Raw genomic sequence first — 25,117 nt, 5'->3', positions numbered from 1 at the left:
AGACACACCAGCGGTTAGGAGGGATATTTGCAGCTGGATTGTATTTGTTTTGGTCAGCAGTGGGAATTGGCAGAGCTGCCAAATTCTCATCCAGATTTTAGTCTCAGATCTGAGTTCTGCGTGGCAGCGGGGCTCCGCACCCCAGGTTTTGACCTGATCTCGTCTCTCCCCAGTCTATTGCAATTAACCGGACCCTCCGACGCGGCGGTTGGAGGTTTTTCCAACCTGTGTGCTGTGGTAAGGCGGGACGTTGCAGCCATCGCTGAGCACAACGTTCACGGATGTTGGCAATCTCAGGGGCTTCTCAGGGCTCCTGGTGCCTGGGGGTGTTTGCAGCATCAGGCTCGGTATCAGCGGGCGACGCGTGTGGGGTGGGGATGGTGCCACGTTTGCAGCCGCAAAGCTCTCACCCATGTGAGAACACCCCACGAGTGGGACCGAGCTTTGTACGCACGAAGTCTTTGTATTTTCTGGAACATCAGGTTTCCTTTAAAGGTTTTCCTTTAAAGCAGCTTTATGTTTCGTGAATTTAATTTCAGTTGAATACATGATGATGCAGAGCTTTTCCTCCGTTAGCCTCTTCATCCTTATCTCTTCCGTTAGGCTTTGACCTCGTTTATCATGCGGCTCCAGTTTCCTTTTATTCCGGCACTGGAGCTCACAGGAAAACACCGGCACGTTGCTGGCTGAAAAGCAGCTGGCGAGGAGTCACCATCCACCACCTCAAAATTCACTTTTGGACCTATTTGTGTTCCGTAGATAGGGGTTGTATTATACATCTGTTAAAAACCCCCCAAAAACCACATCGGCTTCTTTGTGCTGCAGCATCACGTGCCAGGAGTGGGGCTTAAAAAGCAGTTTGCAGCAAGCTGGTGGGCTAACTGGGAAAGCTGGGGCGATGCTGGGAGGCAGCACGGCTCTCTGCATCTGCCTGAGCGGAGGGATGGAAATCAGAGACCAGGGGCAGGGAAACAGTGGATTTTGGAGAGCTGAGCTTCATCCTGGCTCTGCCCTTTGTGCATCTCCACCCTCGGTCATCCTCACTGCTGTGTCCGGAGGTTTGCAGGAGAACGGGGACTATCCCTCCCAGAACGGGAATGGATTTTGACGAATTTTAGGTGGTTACAAGACACCGGTACACCTGAACGGGCTCTCCACGGCCGTTTTATGGCCAACAGACGAAGTAGGCACCTCCAGAGCACAACATCTGGACAGGTTTAGAGAGCCAGAGCTGAGGCTATTTCCAACCAGGGATATGAAAGCTCAGAGCCAAACGCCTATGCCAGAGGGGCCGAATTTTGGAGAGGAGTGTCTCAGGCTGCGTAAGTACAAGGTCTGTAGTGCAGTTATTGCCGTGTAACCACAGCAGGGCTCAGAGCGGCGCTGGAAGACCTCCCGACCGCTGCGTTTTGCCTCCTGAAGTTGCCCCGGCTCCGTTCTTGGCCAAGGAGGGGTGTCACCAGAAAGAGCCCCCCGCTGCCACCTCCGAAGGAGCCGCGTCGGTCCAGCAATTTGGCTTTTCCCCCGGGTTGATGGGTTCCTATAGCAACAGAGCGCCGCTCGCCGCAGGTTTTACCTTTATGACAATAAAAGAGCGCTCACGCTCATTTTCTGAAATTAGTGCCAGTCACCCTGCATGCTGCGGTGCCGCTTGCGTGTCGTCAACATGATTATACTAATCAGCAGCCAGTACATCGGCTGAAGCAAGCGAGAGGCTGAAGCAATTGCCCCCCGCCTGGGATCCCACAGCTGTAGGACCCCATGGAGGGGTATCTGCTGTAGGATCACCCCAAGTTCATTGCTGCCAGAGACAGCAGACCAGGGGCTGCAGGACAACCCCGTCCCTGCTGCAGTAAATGCCTGGCTCTTATTTATCACCCCCAAAAAGGTCGATATTAAAATGCAGTGCAAGGGATGCTTTGGTTGTGGGATTTTTTTTGGGGGGAGTCTCCCGGCCCCGCTCCATCCTTGGCTCGTGGGAGAGCTCCGGGCGGTGGTACCGAGCCAGGAGTGCTTTGGGTGATATGGCTGGAGGGTTTTGGGGGCTGGCACAAGGCACCCCATCTCTCGTCGCCAGCTTGGGGAACAATGTAGAATTAAGTATGGCAAACGCCAGATTTTTCTCTGAGAGAGGACGTGGTGACCGTGGAGCGTAATTAAGGAGCTTCTTGCCATCTGCTACGGGAGCTGAATGAAGGGTAAACTAACTGAATGAAAAGTAAACTGGGGTTTAAGAAATATTCATTAATTTGCTGCAGCAAGAGCTTGCTATGCTTAAAGAAATTAAAATGTGAGCTCTCAAAATCATCTTTCAGCGAGCTAAGAAGGAGATACCGGGGGAATACGTAATGAGACGGAAATGGGTACATTCATAAATCAGCTGTGGCACCTTGAATAATTCACCGCTGCTAAAGGATCCAGCAGTTCATGGAGAGGTTAACATCCACGTGGATGTTCAGTTTGCCTGATGCAACGAGATCCTGGGCATTTCCCCACTGCCCTTTCTGTGTTGCGGAGGGAACGTGGGATTCAGCTGGTCTGAGCTGAGCAATAAAACAAGTGGTAATGTCTGATAGCGGGTACGGACCACGTGCCCGCTGGGAATTGCCACCTACCGAGTTACCAGCAGTGTTTTCGGTTTCAACCCTCGGAGGGTTTCTCATCGTAGGCTCATAGCTTTGACTTAAACAAAACTATTTGTTTGAGTTGAGCAAAATAATTATCCTAGCTCTTCGGAAATGAGGCTCTTTAGCGTCGGCAGAGGCAGCAGGGGTGGGGAGGAGCATGGGTTGGGGAAGTCCATTTTGCAAGGCAGCAGTCAAAGTTCAAGGAATAAAAATAGGCTATTTTATATATTATTTCGTAGGTTATAAAACCAAGGTGAGTATTGGGATGCTGTGATGTGGGGTAGGTGTTTTGCCTACAAATGATAAGCTGAGTTTCAAAGATGATTATCCACAAGCCCGGCGTGAGCCCTGCCCAGGGCTGAGCCTCCGGGGCTGTGACGGTGCCCAAGGTGGGTCCCAAGCCCTAAATTCACCAGGCGAAACAATGAGGAGGGAGAAGGTGGTGGTAAAACAGCTTGTTGTTAGAAGGCTGCTCTGTGTTACCTTCTGTGTGTCATGGGTTTCATTCTCCTTAAGGTGTAAGAGACGTTGAGCGTGTTTTACGTAAGCCGCATTTTTAACGTTGGTGTGGCAAGTCTCTCCATGTAGCACCAGCTCTCCCCTTCTGCCATCCAACTTGCTGCTGTCAGAAAAAGCAATAGTTCACCTTTGTCAGCTCTTTAACCCCGTTTCTTTTAAAAAAAAGAATACCTATGGTGTGGGGTCGGCCACCGCTGGCTCCGCCACGTCCTTCGCGAGAGGCGGGGGAAGAGGATGGGCGCTGAAGGGATGTGGGGGTGAGCAGAGGGTCTTGCGGTAGTAGCAAGAAAAGCAATTGCAGTTTTAATGAGGCTGGGAAGAAGGCTTTGCTTTGAGCCAACTCTTCTTCGGGGCAGAGATTTTATTTTTATCGCTCCTGAAGTTACAGTTTGTTCGGACACAGCTTTGATGTTTCATGAAGCAGCGCCGAGGTGGACTGTCTGAGGTGGTGGGAAGCCGACCTCAGGTGCTGCATAAACAACATTAATGGGTGGTAGAAAAAAAATCCTTTTAAGTGAAATGGCTGAGCTCTCTCTGGAGAAGAGGCTCCCTTTCCCCGGATGGCACCTCGCTGGGAGAAACCCCGTGCTTTCAGGAGATGGACGCCCGAGGATTTGGAGGATGCCAAGAGCACTTTGCACTATGTGAGTGCCGCAAAGCATGTCTTTGCTATAACTCCCTTTTTGTGGAAATGCCAAGATTGACATTATAAGCTGTGATTGAACTATTTGGTAATGTACCTGCAGGTCAGCATTACGGGGTGCAGTTAAGGCAGTCTTCATGCATTTAATGCAGTAACTTCAGTGGATTGAGCTAAACGTTAAGGATTCATCTACTCGGGAAAGCCAAACTGCTTTTGGTGGATTCAATGTGCTGTATGTGCGTATACTGCTTATAAAAACTGCAATTTTTTTTTTTTTTTTCTGGGAAATGCTTCTTGCAATAGAGCTTCACTAAGCTAAGCATTGCCGGAGCTCGTAGGACCTGGTTTTTTTAAGAGGAGGTATCTCTGTACCACTAGACATCTTTCATACCTAAAAGATGTCTTTGTAGCAATTAAACCTCCTAATCCAGTCTGAATAATAGTAGAGGAACAGCTTCAAAAGGGATCTGCTACCTGGTAAAGACGCCTAAAAGGATGGGTTTGAAAGAAAGTGTGAGTTAAAGGCTCGTATTAGGACCCCCCCAAAACCCCAGCAGGAGCGAAGATGGCTTGGGATCGGCCACCCAGCGAGCTAGAAGCATTCCTGGTCATGCAGTGACGAATGTCCTCGTGATGCTAAAAACCCCTTGCGATGGCACCATGACCAGTGCAACCACAGCACTCACCTGGGGATGCCCAAGCAGTTTTACAAACCACAGCAACCTCCTGCCGCCAGCCCCGGCCACCAGCTCCACCGAGGCCACTGCAAACCCCACAGCGGGAGTGACTCAGCTGCGTTGGTTAATAAATAATGAAATAAGAAGCCCATAATAACTGTTTGTTTTGCTCGGTCCTTGGAGTACAATACAAAACTCTTAGCAATAAATTAAAATAGCGGTGCTTAATGAGTGGAGCACTGCGTTCTTGCTTCTTGGCTACTGAACCGCACGCTGTGGCTGCAGCCTGTGCTTTCAGGGTTGTTACCTTTTGCCAAAAATAGACTTGCCAATGGTTTCCATTAGGTCCTCTGGACAAAAGGAGGCAAGAGGTGGTGTTGTTAAAGTGAAAACATTTCCCTGCTGCTCTGCCCCATTATCTGTTCAAATTCCATGTGGTCTGGGGGGAAAAAAAATCCTGTAAGTTCCTACTTTGAGGTTGCCTGGATAAGAAATGGGAAGTCTCTTGCCTGTGTCAGATTGGCTTCAGATCCATGAATCGGGGCAAAGCAGAAGGGAAAAAAACCTCTTTTTTCGCCCTTTCACTGGTGGATGCTTTGGCCAAACTCTTCTCCCTCCAGTGGCTTCACGCCGCAGAGCCCTGCGCACCACCTCTGCCAGCTCCAGCCAAGCGGCTGTGTCTCTGCAGGAAGGTAAACAAGGTAATAACTGCTTCTCTGCAGTACAATTATTTAAAGTTCGTCTTTCTGATGCCTCATTAAGGCAATTGCCCTCTAACCGCTTCCTGCAGCAGCTTCTCGGCCAAAGCTCGTCCTTGCAGTGCCTCCCCAATGCCACCACCTCTCCCACCAAGCTTCACCCACGCACCCTGAGCCACCAGCCATCCCCATCCACCAGCCCCTCCATCCATCACCAAGCGTACCTGGAACACCCAGGAAGATGCGCAGCTCTTGTTGCCCAGAAACAGGCATCTTGTAAAGCCGTTGGAATATTTTAAGCTCTTACCTTCGCACCCCAAGGCCACGTGAGGTGGTCTTTCCACTACAGGGAGATGCACCATCGCCTTTTGGCCGTCCTGGAGCCAGCCTTTTTGCAGAGCTCCTTCTCTGTTTTGGAGCTGAGCGGTGATTTAGTCAAATCCCCCCTCTCTTAGGTGTATCTATATTTAACTTATTCTGGAGGCAGTTTGACTTTCTCTTCCTGAACTCTTGGCAATCTAAGATCCCTTCCGCCGAGCCCCAGCAGGTCTCTCTTCTCCTCAGCTGAGCCATTAGCGCATTATTAACCCAGCGAGGGATAAAACACTTACTCCATGTCGTTTCAGCATGAAGCCTTTTTGACTGTTGAACAGTACAAACCCCATGGAAACGCAGAAGGCGGTAACTGTATTTCTTCCTACAAATTTCAACGTGAGATGAATAAATCCACTTCCTTGCTAGTTCTTGACGGAGATGGGATTAATCGGCTATGAACTGCCACAGGTGACGCTGGATTTGGTGCACCTGGTTTCTGAGCATTTCTCGGAGGTCCCTCTGGGTTAGAAAAGCAGAGATAGCTGGGCGTTGAGATTTGTACATGATGGCAGTTGGTCGTCTCTGAATTACTCCACATGCTTGTATGGAAGGTGTTGCCTACCCCGGGTTTTCCCGAGTCCCCTTCCCTCCCCAGCCTTTAGCTCTGTCTGAAATCCCAATTGCTTCCGAAGCTTTGCTGGATTACGGGGTGCCAGTGGGAGATGCTATTACGGTTTAGTTTATCAGGATTTCAGAAGGAGCGCTGGCCCTTTCACAGCTCACCTTGTCAGTGCAAGATGCTGGCTTGCTGCCGGAAAGACGAAGCTGATAATATTGATGGGGGAAAATGAGGCTTGAGATAGGGAACGAAGATGTGCTAGCATCGATTTGCTAAGTGCATTGCTCAGTCTGCAACTTGTTTCTTATCATCCTGCGGTGACCTGGGAGCTGGACTGTGCTGTGACAGCTCTGATATTTAGCAGACATTTCAAGAATACTTACATCCGTGGTTCCCAAAGGAAGAGCTGTGACTCCAAGGAGCAGCAGGGCAGCTACAGACGATGGGGGCACTCGCTGATCTAGTGCCTGTTGAGCATGTTCATCCCTCTGCATCCCTATTCTGCAGCCGTACCCTGTGTAACAGCATCTCCTCAAAGGCTTTATAAGTCAATTAAGCGAGAGCTCGTGCCTGGAGGGGACAAAGCAGAGGACCAGGCCAGCTGGGCGGGGGACGCCAACCCAGCGGTGCGTGTTTTGGGGCTGGCGGTGAGCTCAGCAACTTGCCCAGCAGCTCTCTCCAGGCAGGAGGTGTGTGCTGCTGAGCAACTGGAAGGCAGCGGGAGCTGGCAGCGGTGGGTAAGGCAGTCTGCGCGCAGCCTGACCCAGCCCGCGTCCTCCACCAAAAAGAATGACTCATTTTTCCCCGGGGTAAGTGACTTCTTGTTTCTGTAGAAGTGGGAGCACTCCGGTCTGCCAAGCCCCACAGGGTCTGGCAGGGAGCAAACTGCTGGAAGAGGAGCTTGACAGAGTGAGATGGTTCAAAGCCAATTTGGCTGATGATGCAAGCTAAGCAGAAATGGGGCCAACTGGCTTCTTTAGGGGTGATCTCCTGGAAACTCCAGCCCTTTTACTGCCTCAGCCTCTTGCTTAGGACCCTCACAACCCTTAGAAACTGGGGACTGTAAAGAGAAGCAAAGAGTTATTGCTTATATATGACTCTTCCCTCTTTACCTGTACTAGATGAGGAGAAATTACTCCAAGAAGCAAGCGCCAGTGGCCAAGGAGCGAGCGTCCTGGCTGGCATTGCTGGTGGAGCGAAGGTAGGACCTGAGGCTGTGACCTCCCTAGGTCAGGGTTAAGACATGCAAGGCCACAGAGATTCATTTCTGGCAGAGCTAAATGACACATTCAAGCCTAAGCGACGAGGGAATAGCCCTTCTCATCCAGTGGAGCCCCAGTGAGAAGTCATCGCCGTGACGGACCCCTTCCTGGACCTCTCCCACCTGTGGGCTCCTCAAGGCTCTCCGTGGCCCTGTGGCTGTCCTGAAGGGGATACTATCCCAAAATCAATGTGTGTGGGACCGATGAGGTCCTGCCAAAACCATCTGTGCCTCCCAAAAGAGTGGGAGGAGGGACCATTGCTGAACCTGCTGACTGTATTGGGGAACACCAGCAAGTTGCTAGGACCAGACCACTGCTTATTAAGGTCAACCGCATGCATCCGCGACTATCCAGCATGCACAGAAGGTGACTCATCTTTAGAAAGAAGCCATTACTCCTTATTTCTGCAGAAATTGCTCATCTCAGCTATTCCCAGGGGCTCTGGGAGCGAGCAAATTTCTGGGAGCCTGACAGCACCATGCTTATCTGAGTGATGATTCGCGCCAGGACAAACCAGGGTCAGCTCGTGTCTGTGATGGGGCTCTTGTGGAAACTCTTCACTTCTATTGTGTGACCATCTTGCAGCAATCCCCGTCTCTGTAATAACTTAACGGAGAGGGGATGGGTTTATTTATATTTCTCTGCAATAGATGTAATAGAAGCAAAAGCGATGAGGCATCTCGTTAGTCCTCCCATCTCTTCCGCATCGCTAACTGGTTCTCATTCAAGCTGAACATTGTCTCCAAGGGGTTTTGGCCATTGGATTTTGCCATTGAATTCTGCTGAGTCCCGCGTACTTTAGGGTTACTGGGAAATGTACGGCATTTGCTTCTGGGGTCGGCTGGGGCTTTGAGCTTCAGCCCAAGCTGGAGATATGGGGGAGAAGGAGGAATTGTGTTTGTCTGCACGTGGGCGGCTCTTCACCAGCACCAGCCACTGCGGGCCCCTGCTAGGGCAACGCCATCACTCAAGAACGTGCACCCCCTGCTTCAGCTGACCCATCTCTTTGCTTTTTTGGCATCCAGGGGAGCATCGCAGCCGTACTCTGTGTCTTTGGACACAGCCGGCCACATGTCCCACTGCCGTAATGGCAATGGGCCAAGGCAAATAGCATTGCCACCAGGAAGAGCATCACCAAAGAGCGTGACATTAAAAAAGCATTTAAATCTGCTGCCTGGCATATAGCTGGGGAAGCCTGGCCACGTGCCCCAGACCTCCTCGGGGGCTCGGCCAGGCAAGGAGCCTTTGCTTCTCCCCTCACAGCATGGAGGAGAGCATAGGAGCTATTTATTCTGCAGCCCTTGGCGCTTGTGGTTAATAAGAAAGTCAAACTGGAGCTCATAGCTAGGAAGGGTCTTTAATATAAGACAACAGCTAAGCAAACAGACATCAGCAGAGAAATCTTAGGCAGGAGGGAGAGGGATCCGCGTGTTTACCTGCTAACAAGCTTGGGCAACCACTGGTTTTGAACCAAACTTCTTGGGAAGGAAAGGGCGGATATTTCAACCCAGGCTTCAAAATGCCCAGATACCCCCCAGCTGCCCCTCTGCCCTCCAGACTTGCTCCTGTGTGTCTTAATTCCCACGTTATTTATTACCTCTGTCCAGGAGCTCTCTTGTTCCCTCTGTAGAGGAAAATATGTATTATTTCCCTTTGGCTGCTGCTTGTCTTTGCTATCCTTTTTTATTTCAAAACAGTTAAGTTTGTGAATAAAGAAGACACCCCTTGGAAAGGTGACTGGGGAGAAGAGCCGCCTTTCTGCCAGGCAAAAAAATCATTACTGGAGGCCTGAGCTGAAGTAACTGTGTTTTTAGCCAAAAGAAAATAAGGCTAGTTTACTCATATACATGTTGCATATCTACCTCTTTAGCTTGTACCAAGACCTGAGAAGAAAGAGACGGGTACAGTTTGTACGGCCCATGAAACCTCCCCTTACAGAGAAATGCGAAAGCTATTTTGCAAGACCTGCCCAGGAAATCAGAAATGAAGGAATCCCTGGCTAGAGTCATAATATTATTCTTAATAAAGCAGGCAACAATAATAAAATAAAATAAATCAACATTTCCTAAGCATTTTCCAGCCAAGTTCCACCACAAACAAAATTTGTCTAATGATCCCAGTTCAGCAGAGGAGGTTCTCTTTTATTGGCTGTTTTGTCAACTGCAATCGCATTCATCACTGGTGACATCAAGACAGAACAAACATAGCAAGGGGGGCTAAAACCGGTGGAAAATTACCAGGCTAATTTTGTTTGCTGCGCCTAATTGGAAGACAAAGGAGGAAATTTCCAAGAGGCGATTCAGTACACATGACAAAAATCAGTGATCCTTCATGTACATTTACAGCTAATGCTACATCTCAATTTATTCTGAAAGGCAGGACAAAGGATTTCATCATTTGCAGCTGTGGGAGAAACCTGAATGGTAATCAAATAATGGTAATAATACCTTGCATGTATGTAAGCTCTTTCAAATGATAATCTCTCGAGTGCTTTCTAAAGAACGGCACCGTAATAAAGAATATCTTCCTCTTAGAGTTGTAGACATCTAAACAGGCTAAGGCTACATAGCCTGGACCCTTGCTGTTGCTAAACCCCTCTGCAGGTTTGTCTCTAATATTTTCCCTTTGGAGGTCTCTGACAAGAACCCTGTTGGCAGTACCCTTCCACTCACCAAAGTGTTCCAACTTTCTTAACAGCCCAAGGCAGGGAGAGATGAGAAATGAGTGGCTTTGGGGAGGCTGGGGAGGATGTGTGGTTGCTCTTCCATGACAGACACTAAGGCATCCCTGCCCGAAGCTGATGCTGGGGGCTGCGCTGGAGAAAAAGGGTTGTGATCCAGAGGATGGTCCTTGGAGGTGCCCTCAAACAACTCAGTCTGGGAAGCGTCAGCATCCCGGGTACCTGAGGGTAAGGAAGAAGCCACCATAGCAGAGGTGCAGGAAGGTTGGAGGGTGGGCATGCAGGACAAAAGCAGACCAGCTCGAAACAGGTGGGCTAAAGTCACATACCTGAACTATTAAAATCACTAATTATAATCAATTTAAGGAGGATCATGTGAGCAAAAAGAAGATGGCAGTCCACCTAAATGCAGTATTACCAGTTTCCAAGTCAACGACAACTCAAAACAGATGATCTTGAATGCTCCTGGGCCATGTTCTAGCAGATGGGAGGGAGAGCTACACGCCACCAAATCTCATTAGAGAAGAGGATCATGAGGTCCTTAAATACCTATCTATAATAGAAATTAACTGTAGCTGAGACACATGCAATCAAGAATTGATTGGGCATTTGCAATGTGCAAAGACCCCCAACCCGGAGGTCTTTATCAGTTTACCAAATCAACTGATAAAACATTTCAGCAGGATGTGAACTGCAGAGAGCGCTGCTTAGGAAGGTCATGCCCTGCATTCAAGACTCTCATGCTAATTAAAAAACCCCTTCAGCTGTCTAACTTTTGGCTAATTTTGTACCTCTTCAGCTCCTGGCAAGCGGCTGTCAGAAGGCTATTTGTGGGTTGTTGCTGAGACCAAGAGCAGTACCAAGCTGGCAAGAGCCCTGGGTTATCAAGCGTATTTCAACCGACAAGAGAGTTTGCAAGGAGGAAACGGGCTTAGGCAGAATATTCAGCAAAAGTCTTAATAACAGAGGATGGCTCAACAAAATTATCCCTTTTATACCCACCGGTATCTGGTAGCAAAAGCTAACAGTATCTTCTTGAAGAAAGCTCTGCAGAATCAGCCTTCAAACATGTTTTCATCACCCGCTTTATCTAATTTACTTTCATTAACTAAACAAATGATGTTCTTCTTTATATATCCAGTTTCTTTGAATCAGAGACTGTGGCTACGGGATTTCTGGAGTGGTTCTGAAATTATTCTCAGAAGACGCTCGGGTTTTAGTTCACCCTCGCAAAACAGTATTTTCCCATATCCTGCACGTAATTTGGGGAGATGAGCAAAACATCTCAGCGGGGAACCTGGGGCTGGGGATTTGCTCTCCTGGTGCTCAATAATTGCAAATTCTACTCTAGCCTGGAAACATGGAAGAGGAAACCTTGTACTCTTTGTAGCTCAGTTCTCCAGGGTGGATATACGTATTTTTAAATGGTCCTGCAGACACGTAAATTGTTTCAGATTATGGGTATGAACGGGTGGTAGGGCTCCTCTTTCAAAGCCACCCACCTCATCGCATTAGCCCCTCTGAGCCCCAAGTCGGAAAAAAAGAGGCCAAGAAGAGCTATTTAGGGCAATTCAAGGGGTTTTAATTAAGAGTGAAGTAATAGAGCTTGTGATGGGTGGAAATTAAGAGAGAAAGAATCGACACTGGATAACAGCCTGTGATTATCTCCGGTGCCTTTGGTTCGAAGGAGGACTAATAGCCCAAGACAAATAGTGAAAATGCCATCCTTTTAGGTCAATTAATGCTAAGTGAGAGAAAACAGTAGGAAGCCTGGACAAACCCTGCGCGAGGGAAGGGCTGGGATCCTGCCCTTATTCCTTCCATTTTCCAGATTCGTCTGCTGTCTGTTTACAGTTACAAGATTTTTATAAAACATGGAATCTGTGAACTCTGCCCATTCGGTAAATGCCTCTCATACAACCTTGAATTTAGAAGAGGCTTGATTTGTCTTTGAAACTACAGGGAATTTTATCAGTCGGTGAAATTAATAAGAAAAGAAAATGGAACCTGCTGAAGAGGGACCTCTTCTTTTCATTTTATTTGTCTGATCTTGAATGAACAGCGCAATGTTATTTTCCTGTAAGAAACTTGCAGGGAATTGGCCTGCATTTCTCAGCAGCCTTTGGGAAGAAATAAGTTTGCATCTCTGATGACGTCCTCCTCCCATGAAGATGAAGGTGAATGATGAATAGAACAGCAAACTTTGTGTGGTCCCCAAAAAACACAAAACCTTTGACCCTTCAGTACTCTCAAGACTCACTGGCGTGGCCATCGCTATCACACAAGCCCGTTTCTGGGTGAAAGAACACGATTGAGCAGGTTTTGTGCTCTGGTTCTTGCCCTTTCTTGCAGCAGGTGAATCCGTCACACGCATGGGGGGCAAGACTGTGGGAGGACGGGCTGTCACCCCTTTGGGGGACACCATGGACACGGGGATGAGCTTCACATTGCAGCAGCCACCCGTGATCCCATGGGCCATGATGGCTTCGCTAAGCCCTCAGATCTTTAATGAGACATTGGGCACACCAAGTTTGGTCCGTAGACCTGCACACAGCTGAAAAAGCATCATTCCCAGCTCCCTGCTCCCACAAACCCCACTTTGTGTGAAATCCCCCTTCCTGCCGGGATTTGGCAGGTCTTCCCCCACCACAACCGGAACCTGCATCTTCTGTCATTGCTGCTTTTGTCCCTTCTTGTGTTTCTTTTGGCTTGTGTTCAAGGAAAAAATAATTGGAACCGTTGGGGACAGCAGCAGCCCCAGTCTGTCCCAGCTGCATCTCTGTTTCTCTCCAGCTGGGTGATTGTTAAAGAGTAATAGTTAAATAAGGGCTGACGCTGGAGTGAATTCCTTATTTAAGACTTCACGTCGCAAATGCTCAGACTCTTTGTTTTGTCTTCTCTGCATCTTCAGGCAAAGGTCAAAAAGATTTTGGTTTGGCTCTTGTTTGCCGTGAGACTAAGCAGGAGGAGAGCCTGGCTCATAAAACCCCGAGCGGCATTAAATACTGCGCACCGATGATGTTCTCCAGACCACTTCATCCCACGGGGGGAAAAATCCATATAAAGTCTGGAAAAGCTTCCTCCTGCCTCAAAAGAACAGCAAGAGCAGGGAAACATCCATCTGGCAATGGATGCTCCAACCTCATTCACCCCAAGGTGACTTTGACTTGGAGGACCTGTTACGGCTTTGGGGTGCAGGTCCCACAGCCCCAGCAGGACCCAAAACTTGTCCCCAACTTCTTCATTTGCTCCTCTTGAAAGCAGAAGAATAAAAATCCCCTATCAGCAGGCACGCCTGGGCTTTGCTAGCAAGATCTTGTCATCGGCAGACGAGGGCGGCAGGCAGAGCGTGCTGCAAGCCCGGGCTGGGCACGGGGGGAGAAGATCCACCCCCACCATTCCCACGGCGCTTAATGAGGCAGAAGGGTCGCCGGAAGGTTCAGCTCCGCTCGTAGGATAAGTGAAACGGGGATTTGGGGATTTCTGTGCGGCGTTCTGCACGAGGAAAGCCTCCTCCCGGCAGCTCTGCAACCCAAAGCCGCCCAGCCAGGTGGAGCGAGTTTTGGTGGGGAGCGGAGAGCCCCGTGCGGCCCTTCCCGCTCTCCCGGGGACATCCACCCGGCACAGAAAATTGTTCCTGCTGAGGACAAGTCTCGATTTATTATTTTTTTTTAAGCTGAGCCTCGGCTGAAGAAAACCTCCCGGAGACGTGTGTGATCTGTGGATGCTTTGGTTTCCCTCTGGGGCAGGTCGAGGCACCAGGAGGGGCTCGGAGTACTCCAGCCCTGCGATTTGAAAGGAAAGAGGCAGGGAAAAGCTGAACTGGGGAAGAAGAAGGGAAAAGACATCCTGGTCCTCTACCCAAAGGAACTTCCCAGGGCACCCAAGCCCCCGCGGAGCCCCCTGAGCACCCGCTCGCAGTGGGAACCCCCCTCTGATCACCCCACCGGTGCCCCACACCATCTCAATACTGAACCCTTTGGATATTTCAAATCCAAACCATGTGCAAGCCACATAATACACTAGTATTACTATCTAGTACAAGGTTGGACCGATACACCCCTGGCCGCTTTAGCTCCCTTTTGCAACAGCACTGCCTTTTTTTTTACAGTTATTTACTTTTCCACATTTTTAAGGATTTGTGTGGTTTTTCCTTGTAGGCTTTGAGCCTGATGTTTCCTTGTGTAGCCGAAATCTTTAAAGCTACGTGGCAAAATAAAATAAGCTACACGGCTGAAGAATATAGATGCAAGGAGCTCCACGTTTGTGTTTAAAACAGGCGTCAGGAAATGGAAGATGAAAAGGTGTGTTTGCATTCCTATTTGTGCTGTGTGGCGTTGGCTACAGAATACAGCCGGCACAAGCAGTATTTTAAATAATCTAGAAAAAAGTCTCATATATTTGGGCTTTATTTTTGCTATTGATTCATGGGCAGCAGTTGCACTTAGCAGAGAAACTGCGATTGCCGCGTCCCTAAAAGCTCAGCTTTGCAAAGCAGTGGAAACCGCCCGGAGAACACGAGCTCGGCAGATAATCCATCTGTCCGTCCTCTTCCCAGCGCTGGCTCTGTGCTGCCTCTCTCCCAAGGAAACGCTACCCACAGGTGTGAAATCAGAGCCGCCGGCAAGCAGGCAGCCTCGTCTCGGCCGCGTGGCTTGAGAGAGTCAAAATCCCAGATAAGAAACCTGTGTAGTTTGAAATAACATTAATTTAAAAAAGCAGCCGTGAGCACTTTGCTGATTCCTACCTGATTCACCCTCGTTAGAGGCTTCCTCTGTGTCTAACAGCAGGATTGCAGCTCGGCTGGGAAACGAGCCCCGCACGACTGAAAGGGACTGGGCGACTTAATCACTTTTGCTTATCTTTTTTCCAAGCTAATTAAAGGTAGAAACTACCATATCAAGCAAGAGCTGTTCGGTGCCAGCCGTCAGCAGCTTGCGTTGGCCATGTCGGGCGCTCGCTTGAGAAATTCCCGCCGGGTTTTGGCAGGCGGGGTGCTTTTGCCAGCACTTAGTCCCAGATTAGGAGGGACTTACCAGCCAGGTCCATTTTCCCGCTGGAGCTGCAAGAGGCAGAAATGCTTTTAGTACCTCCAGGCCATTTTGCGCCTTCCCAGTGCCTCTATCAAAATGCTAAATGGCGATAAAGCTCTGTTTTGCCCAGGCTCGTGGAAGATGGGACGATGGTTCCCATCCTTAGACGCTCAGGGCTCCTCTTGATGCCGCAGAGCACCGGAGGCTTTAAAGCAATGCTGGCTGCAGAGAAATCGTCTGGAATTTGCCCTATTGAATAGGAAACCCTCATCGTTCAACGCTGAAAAAATCCAGCTTACATATACCAGCATTAAAAAATGGCTTTTAAACTTCATTACCACTTTCTTTGCTAGGTTTTTGTGTTGCCTGCTGACATTCTGGTATCTGTTTGGTTTTTGTCACTAATGGGCACCTTTATTGCACGAGAGATTTGGGGCTGTGCCTTTTCCTGTAACGCTGGCACTTCTCGCTTCGCCTCGCAGCCTGCGTACCGTGCTCCGGTCCGCTGCCGCTGCTGGCGATACCCCAACCTTGTGCCTGAACGTTGCTTTTCTGGTGGGGAAGGTGGATGTTGGCATCGTCCAACCCGTGTTTGCAAGCCAAGGCTGGGAGGTTCCAACAGCCGCTGCCGGCAGCTCGTGGCAACAGAGCCCTGGGCCGGCGCTGCAGCGGTACGGCAGGAAGGCAGCGAGCCTAAGCGGGGGCATGACGCTAAAAGCCAGAGCGGACTCCGGATATCCCAATTTTCCCTTCCATCTCCAGGCGGCTCAGGGAGCCCACCCGTTGAGGAGTGCTACCCCAAGCGTAGTGGAGCAATACCCACGGCCACAATAGGGCTGAAGAAGATGCCATCAGGGTTCGACCGGCCGTGCCCGCTTGGTAAACGCCCTTCAGCTCCATCCGAGCTTCACCTAAAAAAGAAGCAATTTGGTTTGGGGGTTTACTGGTTCAGGTGAGGGTGCAACCACCTTGCAAAAGTGAGAAGCCGATTTGCGAGCAAATATGAGGACCGAGAGGCACGTGGCCGGAGGGGAAGCTGTGGGGCTGTGAAGCCACGCTTGCCCAAGCACGCACAGCGCTGCCGGCAGACGAGGCCACTAACGCTACATGACAGCCCGTAGCGATATCCTGCTCCTGTGCTCTCAGCTCAAAGCCTCCAGCCGGGGCAGGGCTGACCGGGCAGCGAGAAGGCGGCACGCAAAGGCTGCCCTCACCTTAGAGACCAATTATTTGCTATTGCAGATTTCAGATGGACAGGTAACGGGGTATTTGTAGCGCTGTAGCGAGAAATCAAAGTGAATGAAAGCACGTCTTGAGTGATTACCTCGTTAAAAGAAAAAAAGCATGTCCAACCTTTTCTCCCCAGCCAGAGCTGCTTCTTTGCAGAGCTTTCCCAAAACCTGAGCCAGCCTCAATTCTCCAGCCCTGATCTCAGACTGACCCCCCAGGATCTGCCGCTGCCAGTGACGGTGACAGAGATAAACATGTCCAAATTGATTAGCTTCCCGGGACGCGGTTAAGCTGCAGTCAAGGATAGCTTATTTCCATTGGATTCAAATCAATACAAACACACAGCCTGAGCTTTTTAAGCATTTATTAGAGGGAAGGACAAGCAGTGCACCTTCTGGTTTGCTTTGCTCCTCCAGGACAGGCGATCCCGCCTCTGCCCCGAGCACAGCCCTGTGCAGCCACGAGAAAGCCGCGAGAAGCGAACAGTTAGCTGCTTTGCAGATACACGACGGAGGTCACAAGCATGCACATCACTTTGCATTTGACAGGTCCCCGTCTCCGCTGGTTGCACCACGGATGGCAAGATGGCCCTTCTAGGACCACCGTAAAGGTCTCAGCAGGAAGGCAAGCGGGCAGCAGCTCATGCCTGGGCATAACAAGAGCAGATTAGGGATCCTGTTACGGTCCGACCCGCTGCCTCTGCACCGGAGGATGCCAAGCTGCTCTCTGAAGGCATGAGTGATGGCCAACGCCATGGAGAGCTTTCATGCGGTGGTGAGGACATGCTGCACAAGGGCTTTAAAGTCCTGTTCCCAGGGCACGAAGAGCAGTGGGAGATACATGGCTCGGCCCCACGGAGCACAGCAGCAGATGGTGAACCGAAGGCATGGCCTTGGGTGGCCAGAAGCTGTCATGACCCTGCGACTCGGTGCTTATGGTGATGCTGGTGCCTGTGGACTGTCCCCAAAGGCTCCTCCTGGGAAATCAAGAGGTTAAAACCGAGTTGGGCATCTGAGTGCAAAGACGTGGTGCCTTCTTGATGTGCCGCTTGCACGGACCCGGCTGACGGGCCGCCAATGCATCAGGCATCTAGAGACACCAAGCAGCGTCCGACAAGCAAACCCACCCTTTATCCGGCAGTTTCTGGGTTAGAGCAGCCCGTCACCAGGATTCCCACCTCCACCCAAGGAGCTCGAAGATGGACGTATACGATCTCAAACTACCCGGAGAGCAGAGATTGAGACATTTTCCCCAGCAAACACAGCACCCGGGATCTTTCTGGGCGCCCCATCCCCTTGAGTCCTACTCGGCTATGAAGAACAGCGATAATTTCAGTGATGTGCCCGGCTACGTCGGCCTTGTTTGGCTGCACGCTATCGGCTGGAGAAATTGGGACCCTCCAGCCTGCTTACACAGGTGGCTTCTTCAGAAAGTCAAGCAGGTTATGAAAGTCGCCCCCATTCAAAACAAGCCGTCTGCTTTCGGCGGCCGCGTGCTCCCACACAGCCTCCGACTGAAGAATGCATGCTTCTGAACATATGTTGTCCTTTCACCAAGGAACTGCAATTTAAAAGAAAGAATGCATGGCAGTTTAACTGCTACCTGCAAGAGACGGTGTTCTTCCAGAGGCAGAAAGTGCTAGCCGTTGCTTAGGAACAATCTTTATCCTACAAAATGAAGACGTAAGATTTCCAAAGAGTTTTTTAAATGCATCCGATGTGTGTTTGTCTTGCTTAGAAGCTGACCCACCTCCTAAATAAGCCACGGGGAGAAGTCTTTGCGCTCCAAATACAGCGCCGGCCACCTACTATACCCAGCCATGATTCGAGATACAGGCTATACACCCCACACCCAGCCGTGAGTTGAGATATAACGTATACGCCCCATGCCCAGCCATGATGTGAGATAAAGTCTGTAAAAGCCCGATGGGAGACTTGCTCCTCCCAGGCAGCCCCCGCCTTCCTGCCCCACCGCCCCGGCACGCGGTGCTTGCTGCACGACCCGGCGCTTGCGGGATATGGCTCAGGCACTGCTCCTTGGCACGTAAAGCAAGCACAGAAACGGAGGCAGACTGGGACCCCGCCGATGCGGAGGCATTGCTGAAAACTGAGGCTTATGGAGAACTAGGTCAGGTTAGTTGTGTGTCTGGTCATCAGTCTGGGAGCTCATCCGTTGTTCCGTTTCAACGAGCCAAGCTCGTGGTTTCACTGACGCTCGCGTCTTTCCAGCTGTCTCCCAAATTGGGGCAGGAGGAAACACCTACCGCTGCTCCAGTGTCTGTACGCGGGACAGCAGGTACGTCCTGCTCCGAATTACTCTGTCTTTGGCTGGCTGCGGTGTTTGTTGCTGCACCGGTTTGTTTTCCCCAAAGAACAAAACATCCTTGAGCTGCTCAGAAGAGCTGCTCCTCGAGGACACAAAGCCCATCAGTTTGCTCCCTGGTGCTCGCTCTCCTTGCCAGGCACAAGAGACCTCTTCTGGGAGCAGCAACATTCCACCACCGCCAGCCACCAGCTCCTATGTCCAGGCTAAAGCAACGCTGATCTCTTGGGGTCCTTCAGTTACGATAATCTAGTCTGCAAAGCAATCTTATCCGAGATCCCGGTAGGAGCATCTGCCAGGGTGGAGCAGGTATTGAATCGAGAAGCCTTGCAGGACGTGACGCTGGAGCTCTTCTTCTTGCGGTAGAAGTAGCTGCTGAGGTGGAACCAGAACTTGTCGTGGAGGGAGGCATAGATGAAAGGGTTGTAGCAGGCAGAGCTCATGGCAATCAGGTGACAGGAGACCTGGATAACGTTGACGTACCTCTTGTCCAGGATGGTGAACTCCTCGTCGATGTCTCTGATGAAGTTCACCACCTGGAGGGGCAGCCAGCAGATAGCAAAGCACACCACCGAGACGGTGAGCACCCGGAAGGTCTTCTGCTTCGTTTTGGTCCATTTGTCTTGGCAGGGATAGGCAGCGCCTGGGACATTCCTCCTCCGCAGGCGGTAGGTGATGGCACAGAAGGAGACCGACACCGCCAAAAGTGGGAGCATGTAGGACAAGAGGAGCATCAAGCACGAGTACAGCAGACGCTCTCTCTCTTCGTGCTTCCAAAACTCTTCGCAGATGATCATGTCGTGGCCGATGGTGTTGAGATCCAAGTAGTGGGTGTGGAGCGACGTGGGAACAGAGGCCATGATGGAGAGCAACCAAATGCAGGCCACGAGGCAGATGCAGGACCTGCGGCTTATCCTCCTGCGAATAGGGTACGCCACCACAACGTACCGGTCGATGGCGATGGCGGTGAGGGACAGCACCGAGACGAAGACGGTGGTGGCCTGCATCAAGGTGACAAAGTAGCACATGAACATGCCGAAGAGCCAGCCCCGCACCTCAAAGGCGTAGGAGACGGTGAGGGGGACGCAGGCGAGGCACATGATGAAGTCGGCCGCCGCCAGGTTCCCGATCAGGAAATTGGTGGTGCAGTGCAGCTTCTTGGTGAGAGCGATGAGGAGGATGAGGAAGAGGTTCCCCGTGCACGCCACTGCCACCAGCGTGGCGTAGAGCGGGATGAAGAGGGGCTTCAGCTCCAGGAGGAGGTCCAGGCCGGTGAAGAGAGGGGCTGAGCCGTTCTGCCAGGAGTCGTTGGGCAGCTGGCTGTGAGCCATGCTGCCTCTCCTGCGGCCGACGCTGCTTCTCCACGCCTTGAAGTCAGAGACCAGCCCTGAAGGGGAAAGAAACGTGCTTTGGTTGTACGGGGCAGCAGAACCCGTCCCCAGGGTCTGGGTCCTCCTGCACAGCCCCGTAGCGAAGCACCAGCTGACTTAAAGACGCTGTGACCTTTTAAGAGTGAACGTGCCCCGTGGCGGACACGGCGGAGCTTCGGTACGGAGAAAACGGGGAACCCGGCTGCGACACGTTAACCAGCCGGGCGCAGATCTGCGGGGAGCTGCCAGTTTGGGGCAGCAGGACGGGGAAGGCAGCTCGGGATGCCCCGTGGGAAGTAACCGGGGGGCTGTGCTGACATAAAGCAGACCTAAAAGGCGCTCCGGCATTTTTTGCTTCGCCAACGCCATCCCGCCCCGCCAGCCCGGCCACCCGGCTGGGCAGAAGGGTCCTCTCCCCCTCCCTGCCCTCCCGCCTCTCTCGGCCCCGGCCCACCCCACCGCTCCCCGGCCCGTGGGGCTGTGTTACCCCGCCGGGCGCTTCTCCGCCACCCACGGAGCCGGGGCTCCTCCAGCCGCGGGCGCCTCCCCGGGCCCCCCCCGCAGCGGCGCGCGTGGGGCGCGGGGCACGTCCCCGCCAGCCCCGACAGCAGCACACGGGGACGCTGTCAGCGATGCCCTGGCAGGAGGTGCGAGGAGATGGAGACCCGCCCCCCCCGGGCCCCTCTCGGGCCCCGCGCTGCCAACCCACCGTCTCACCGCCTCGGCGGGCGCGGCCCAGCCTGCTCCCCGCAGCCTTCCTCCGGCCCCCGGCCCCCTCCGCGGGAGACGCTCTCCTGCTCCGCGGCGGCACACGCCGGGCGCTCGCTGCGGGTGACGCCGCTCCGGGATCCCGCCCGGGATGGGGATGCAAAATCCGGCTGGAGAGCGGCAGCCGAGACGCCGCCACCACCGGGGGCGGCGGGAGGAAACGCCCGGCCGGGGCCCCCCGCCGAGCCCTGGGCCGAGAACCCCCGCGCTGCGCGGCTGCCGCCTGGCCGGGGCTCCCGCCGGGATGGGGAGGGCGCCTCCCGCGGGGGGGGGGGCCTCCCCGGGAGACCCGGGGCGGCCGCAGCGGGGGCTCACACCCGCGTCCGCTCGGGCGCCGCTGCCGTCCCCCCCCGCGGCGCCCGGTCCTCCGGGTACCCGCGGGGACCCCCCCCCCGCCGCTCGGCAGCCGCAGCCGCGTCTCCCCGCCGCCAGCCCGGCCGCTGGCTCCCGGGGACGCCCGCGCAAGGCGGGGCGGCTGCGGGGCTGCTCCGGGGAGCCCCCGCCCGCCCTCGGGGCCGGCTCCAGGCGAACCCCCCCCCGGGCAGGGGAGGGGACGGGGCGGGCGGGCGCAGGGACCGCGCGGAGCTCCCGGGTGCCGGCAGCGGCCGCCCCGTCGAGGGTCCCGGCCCGGAGGAGCGGGCGGGGGGCGAGGGCAGCGTGGGGCCAGGGCAGCCGGGGGGCGAGGGCAGCGTGGGGCCAGGGCAGCCAGGGGGCGAGGGCAGCGTGGGGCGAGGGCAGCGTGGGGCCAGGGCAGCCATGGGGTGGGGGCAGCCGTGGGGTAAGGGCAGCTGGGGGGGTGCGGGCAGCCATAGGGTGCAGGCAGAATGGCGTGAAGGCAGCTGTGGGGCAAGGGTGGCCCGGCTGTTGGGCGAGGGGCACCCAACTACAGGGTGCTGGTGGCCCAGCCGTGGGGCAAGGGCAGGGTGGGGTGAGGGTGGTCCAGCCATGGGTTGATGGGCACCCAACCCAGGGTGAGCGTGACCCAGCCATCAGGGGCCACCCGCCAGCCGCGGTGTGGGGCACAGGCGTGGGGTGCAGCGTGCGCCCCACGAGCGGAGCCCCCAGCGCACACCAGCACCAGCCTGTCCCCAAAGCCAGCAAGGGCTGGTGCGGAGGCAGCAGTAGCGAGGGGCGGCAGGGAGCTGCTTCCAGCCCACAGCCACGGGGTGGGGGAATAAAAATCCCATTTTGCATTTTATTTCCTGGTGGAGAAGAAAAACACCAAGCCAGGCCAGGATCCCAGCCTGCCGGGAGCAGCGCCGGCACCGCCGACCCGAACGGCGCTGGGTGCTCCCCGCGTCCGGCCAAGCCCCCAGCCCCGCTTTCCACCACCGGGAAATGAAGCAGAATTGCCCCAGATGCGACCGGGGGGCAGGGCCAGCCATCATGCGGCTGGTTTTCTCTCCACCAAACCACCAGCTTTTCCCGCTTTTTCTGCTTTTCCCGGAATACGTTGGGTCACCTTTTATCACAGCTGCACTCAAGAACCTCGGTGTTTGCAGGGTCGGCACAGAGGCACAGCAGAAGTATGTGGCCTTTTCAATCAACAGGCATTTACCTTCAAGGTAACGTCAATATTGACGTTTTTAAGAGCTTGGGAAAAAGCTTCGGCACTAAAACCCCTTTGCACAGACACTTGAAAACGCTTCTGCAATGCATGTTGAGTGTTTAGGGACACGCGAGAATTGGGATTAGATTTTTATTTCTTGGCTGTTCCCTCCTGTGTGTGTTTACAAACAATGTAAATGTCTTTAAAACCAAATAAACCCAATCTCTCCCTACGCTGTTCGCGCTTAGAATGAAGCTGTTAGGATTTAAAATGGCAGGCACGCGTTTCGTTTAATTGCTGATTTCCACCCACGTTTGTTCCCCCTGGGTTGAAGTCGCGGTTCTGAAGAGAGCTGCATGTACGGGCTCGGGACATCATCCAGCCCTGACATCATCCAGCCACGATCAAAAGGGTTTTTCACAAAAAAAAAGTATTTTTGGATTTAGGGCAAGCCTGATCCATACGGCTGAAGTCACTAAAACTATCCCTCTCAAATTCAGCGTATGCCCGAGTGATGTGCTATTCCCAGGTTAGCTGTATGGGCCTCAGAGGGAGGTTGGAGTTATTTTAACGAGCTTTCTCCTTTTTATCAGAGATTTTACGTGCAGTCGGGGCCGCAGGAGCAGGTCTTTAAAGCAGGTTTAAGGTTGGGCAGCTCCGACAATGCCCATGCTGAGCCTGGGCCATTGCCCTGGTAAAATACAGGGGTTAAACCCAGCGGAGCTGCTGGAACAGTGTGGCTGAGGCTTCAGCTGTGCCTGAAGCAGCCGAAGGTGCTTCAAGAGGTGAAACTAATTCCCCAATTAGCTATAAAAGGTCATGGCAGGCCCTTGCTGCAAGGGATTACTCATGTTCAGCAGTTCTTTCTGCTCTGTCCTCTGCAGAGCTCGGCAGGCTGGTGGAGCTGAAGCAATTTGCTAAACTTAGAAATTGTGATTTAAGTGTTTCACAGAACTTGGAAAAAAAGGAAAAAGAAGTATAGTGGGGAAAAAAACCCAAGCCAGGTTTGCTCTGCTAGTTGGGAGAGGGAAGAGCCGCCTTTGGTGGCGAGGGGCTTTCCATCTCCTCGGCGTTACGGTGTAAAGGTGCTTTTGTTCCCGTGGAGGAGCTCGATTATGCCAATCCTGCGCTGTGTCCGGGACAGAAGAGTGAGAAGGGGTTACCCAAAAATGTAAGTACCAAACGCTGGAGCTGCCGATCTGCCTGTCCTTCTCCCGGGAGCGCCGGCCCGAAGGTGAGCTGGGGGGTGTGTAGGGGAAACAACACGAATCTTTTTCCCAACAGCCTCCTTTGCTGCTTTGCAGCCATGCAGGTGTGCTCGTGGCATTGCCCGCGCTCGGGCTTTCGCTCGGGGCTTTTCCCCATGGGCACGTTCCCACGCTGTCGTGCGATGGCAGAGGTGGTGTGTCCCCTTCCTCGCCCCACTGAGCGCTGGAGGGGGGCAGGAGGACCCGGTGAATGCAGCCCGAGCGATGGGGTGGCCGCAGGAGAGCGGGTGGGAGGAGGTGGCTGTACCAGCGGGTCTTTTGTAAGGCTGAAAGTTCAAAATAAGAGGGGGAATAGGATAAAAGCGTGGCTGGTGTCAGCCTCACGCAGCACAGCAATAATCGGCAACCGTGAGCTGCTCAGGCTTTGCTGGAGAGGTGGCAGGTCGCTGGCCGGGTACCCAGCCGATACCCAGCGACTTCAGGTAGTTAAATGAGCAGAGAAAGGGTCACGGCTCAGTCGAACGAGCGGGCTGGGGCTGGACGGAGAGAAGGCGGCATAACCGAGAGCCGGGCGTGAGCTCCGCCAGCCCTTCTCCCCGCCTTCTTCCTCGCCTCGCAAAGACCGAGGGCGATGCGTTGGAAATCTGTTTGGTTTATGCCAAAAATCATATGTTTATAGGGCAGATATTGTGTAAGGAAACTTCAGGGAATTCCCTTTTTTGCTTGAAGCTGCTTAGGGCCCTTCCCCGTCACCCTTAAACGCGTGTCTCTGAGCTGGGGCTTTGCTTTCCCGCGGAGCAGCTGGGTAAAGGCGGCCGCGGGCTTTTCCGCAGGAGCAGGGATGAGGGATGCGATCCATAAAACATACGAGATTAAGGGGCGAGCAGTGTCGCTCCCGCCGGCGTGATCGGCGGCAGGGCCTTCGGTGAAGTGTCAGTGAAGAGCCCGTGGGTTGAACCATAGCAGCGGTGTTCGGGAAGCGCAGTGCAGAGTCACAAAATGTTATTCCTGTGCCGGAGGCTGAAATGTCAGGGTGACTTGTGCAAGTGCTGCTGTTTGCAGGTCACATCTCTCTTTCTGTAGTATCCGCTCGGAGCATGCACGAGCTGCGGTTTCTCGTCCCTCCTCTCTCCCACCCCTCTGGCCACCTTTTCTTGCAGCCTCTGCCACATCAGAGATGCTTTTTCCACTCCAAGTTTCCTTTCAAAAATGATTTCCGGCTTATTTCAAGTTAGCGAATTGCTGCACAAACGATTGATACATGGATAACAACTGCAGAAACAGGGGTTTGGGAGAAATTAGCCTTAATTGGGCATTTATTACTGTAATGCAGTTGCATCATGGATTAAAAAGAGGAATGGAGTATTGCTTCGATATTGATTTCAGTGGCAAGATGAAGTTAATAATGTACGACTCCTAATGAGATTTGAGTGGCAAACAATAATATCAGTGTCCAGTGACTATAGTAATTACTTCATTTCCATTACGTTATGCAAGAGTGTTATGACAAGCTTGGTGGTAACGAGAGCTGGAATTAAACCTGGGGATAATTACCCTGTTGACCCGAGCGATGGGCTGATGTTAAGATAGGGCAGAT

The 25,117-nt window shown here is 52.9% G+C and overlaps 1 protein-coding gene across 1 annotated transcript; it reads right to left on the bottom strand.

The window, feature by feature from the left end:
- Positions 1 to 18,864: 18,864 nt before the first annotated feature.
- Positions 18,865 to 19,956, bottom strand: LOC104254511 (prolactin-releasing peptide receptor-like). The gene has a single exon (XM_009808317.2). The coding sequence runs from the start codon at positions 19,954 to 19,956 to the stop codon at positions 18,865 to 18,867; it is 1,092 nt and encodes a 363-aa protein (XP_009806619.2).
- Between the last annotated feature and the right edge of the window lie 5,161 nt (positions 19,957 to 25,117).

The sequence above is a fragment of the Gavia stellata genome, chromosome 17, assembly GCF_030936135.1.
Source record: "Gavia stellata isolate bGavSte3 chromosome 17, bGavSte3.hap2, whole genome shotgun sequence".
Lineage (NCBI taxonomy): Eukaryota > Metazoa > Chordata > Aves > Gaviiformes > Gaviidae > Gavia > Gavia stellata.
Note: the sequence above shows the minus strand (reverse complement) of the source record. Positions and strands in the feature narration are given on the sequence as shown.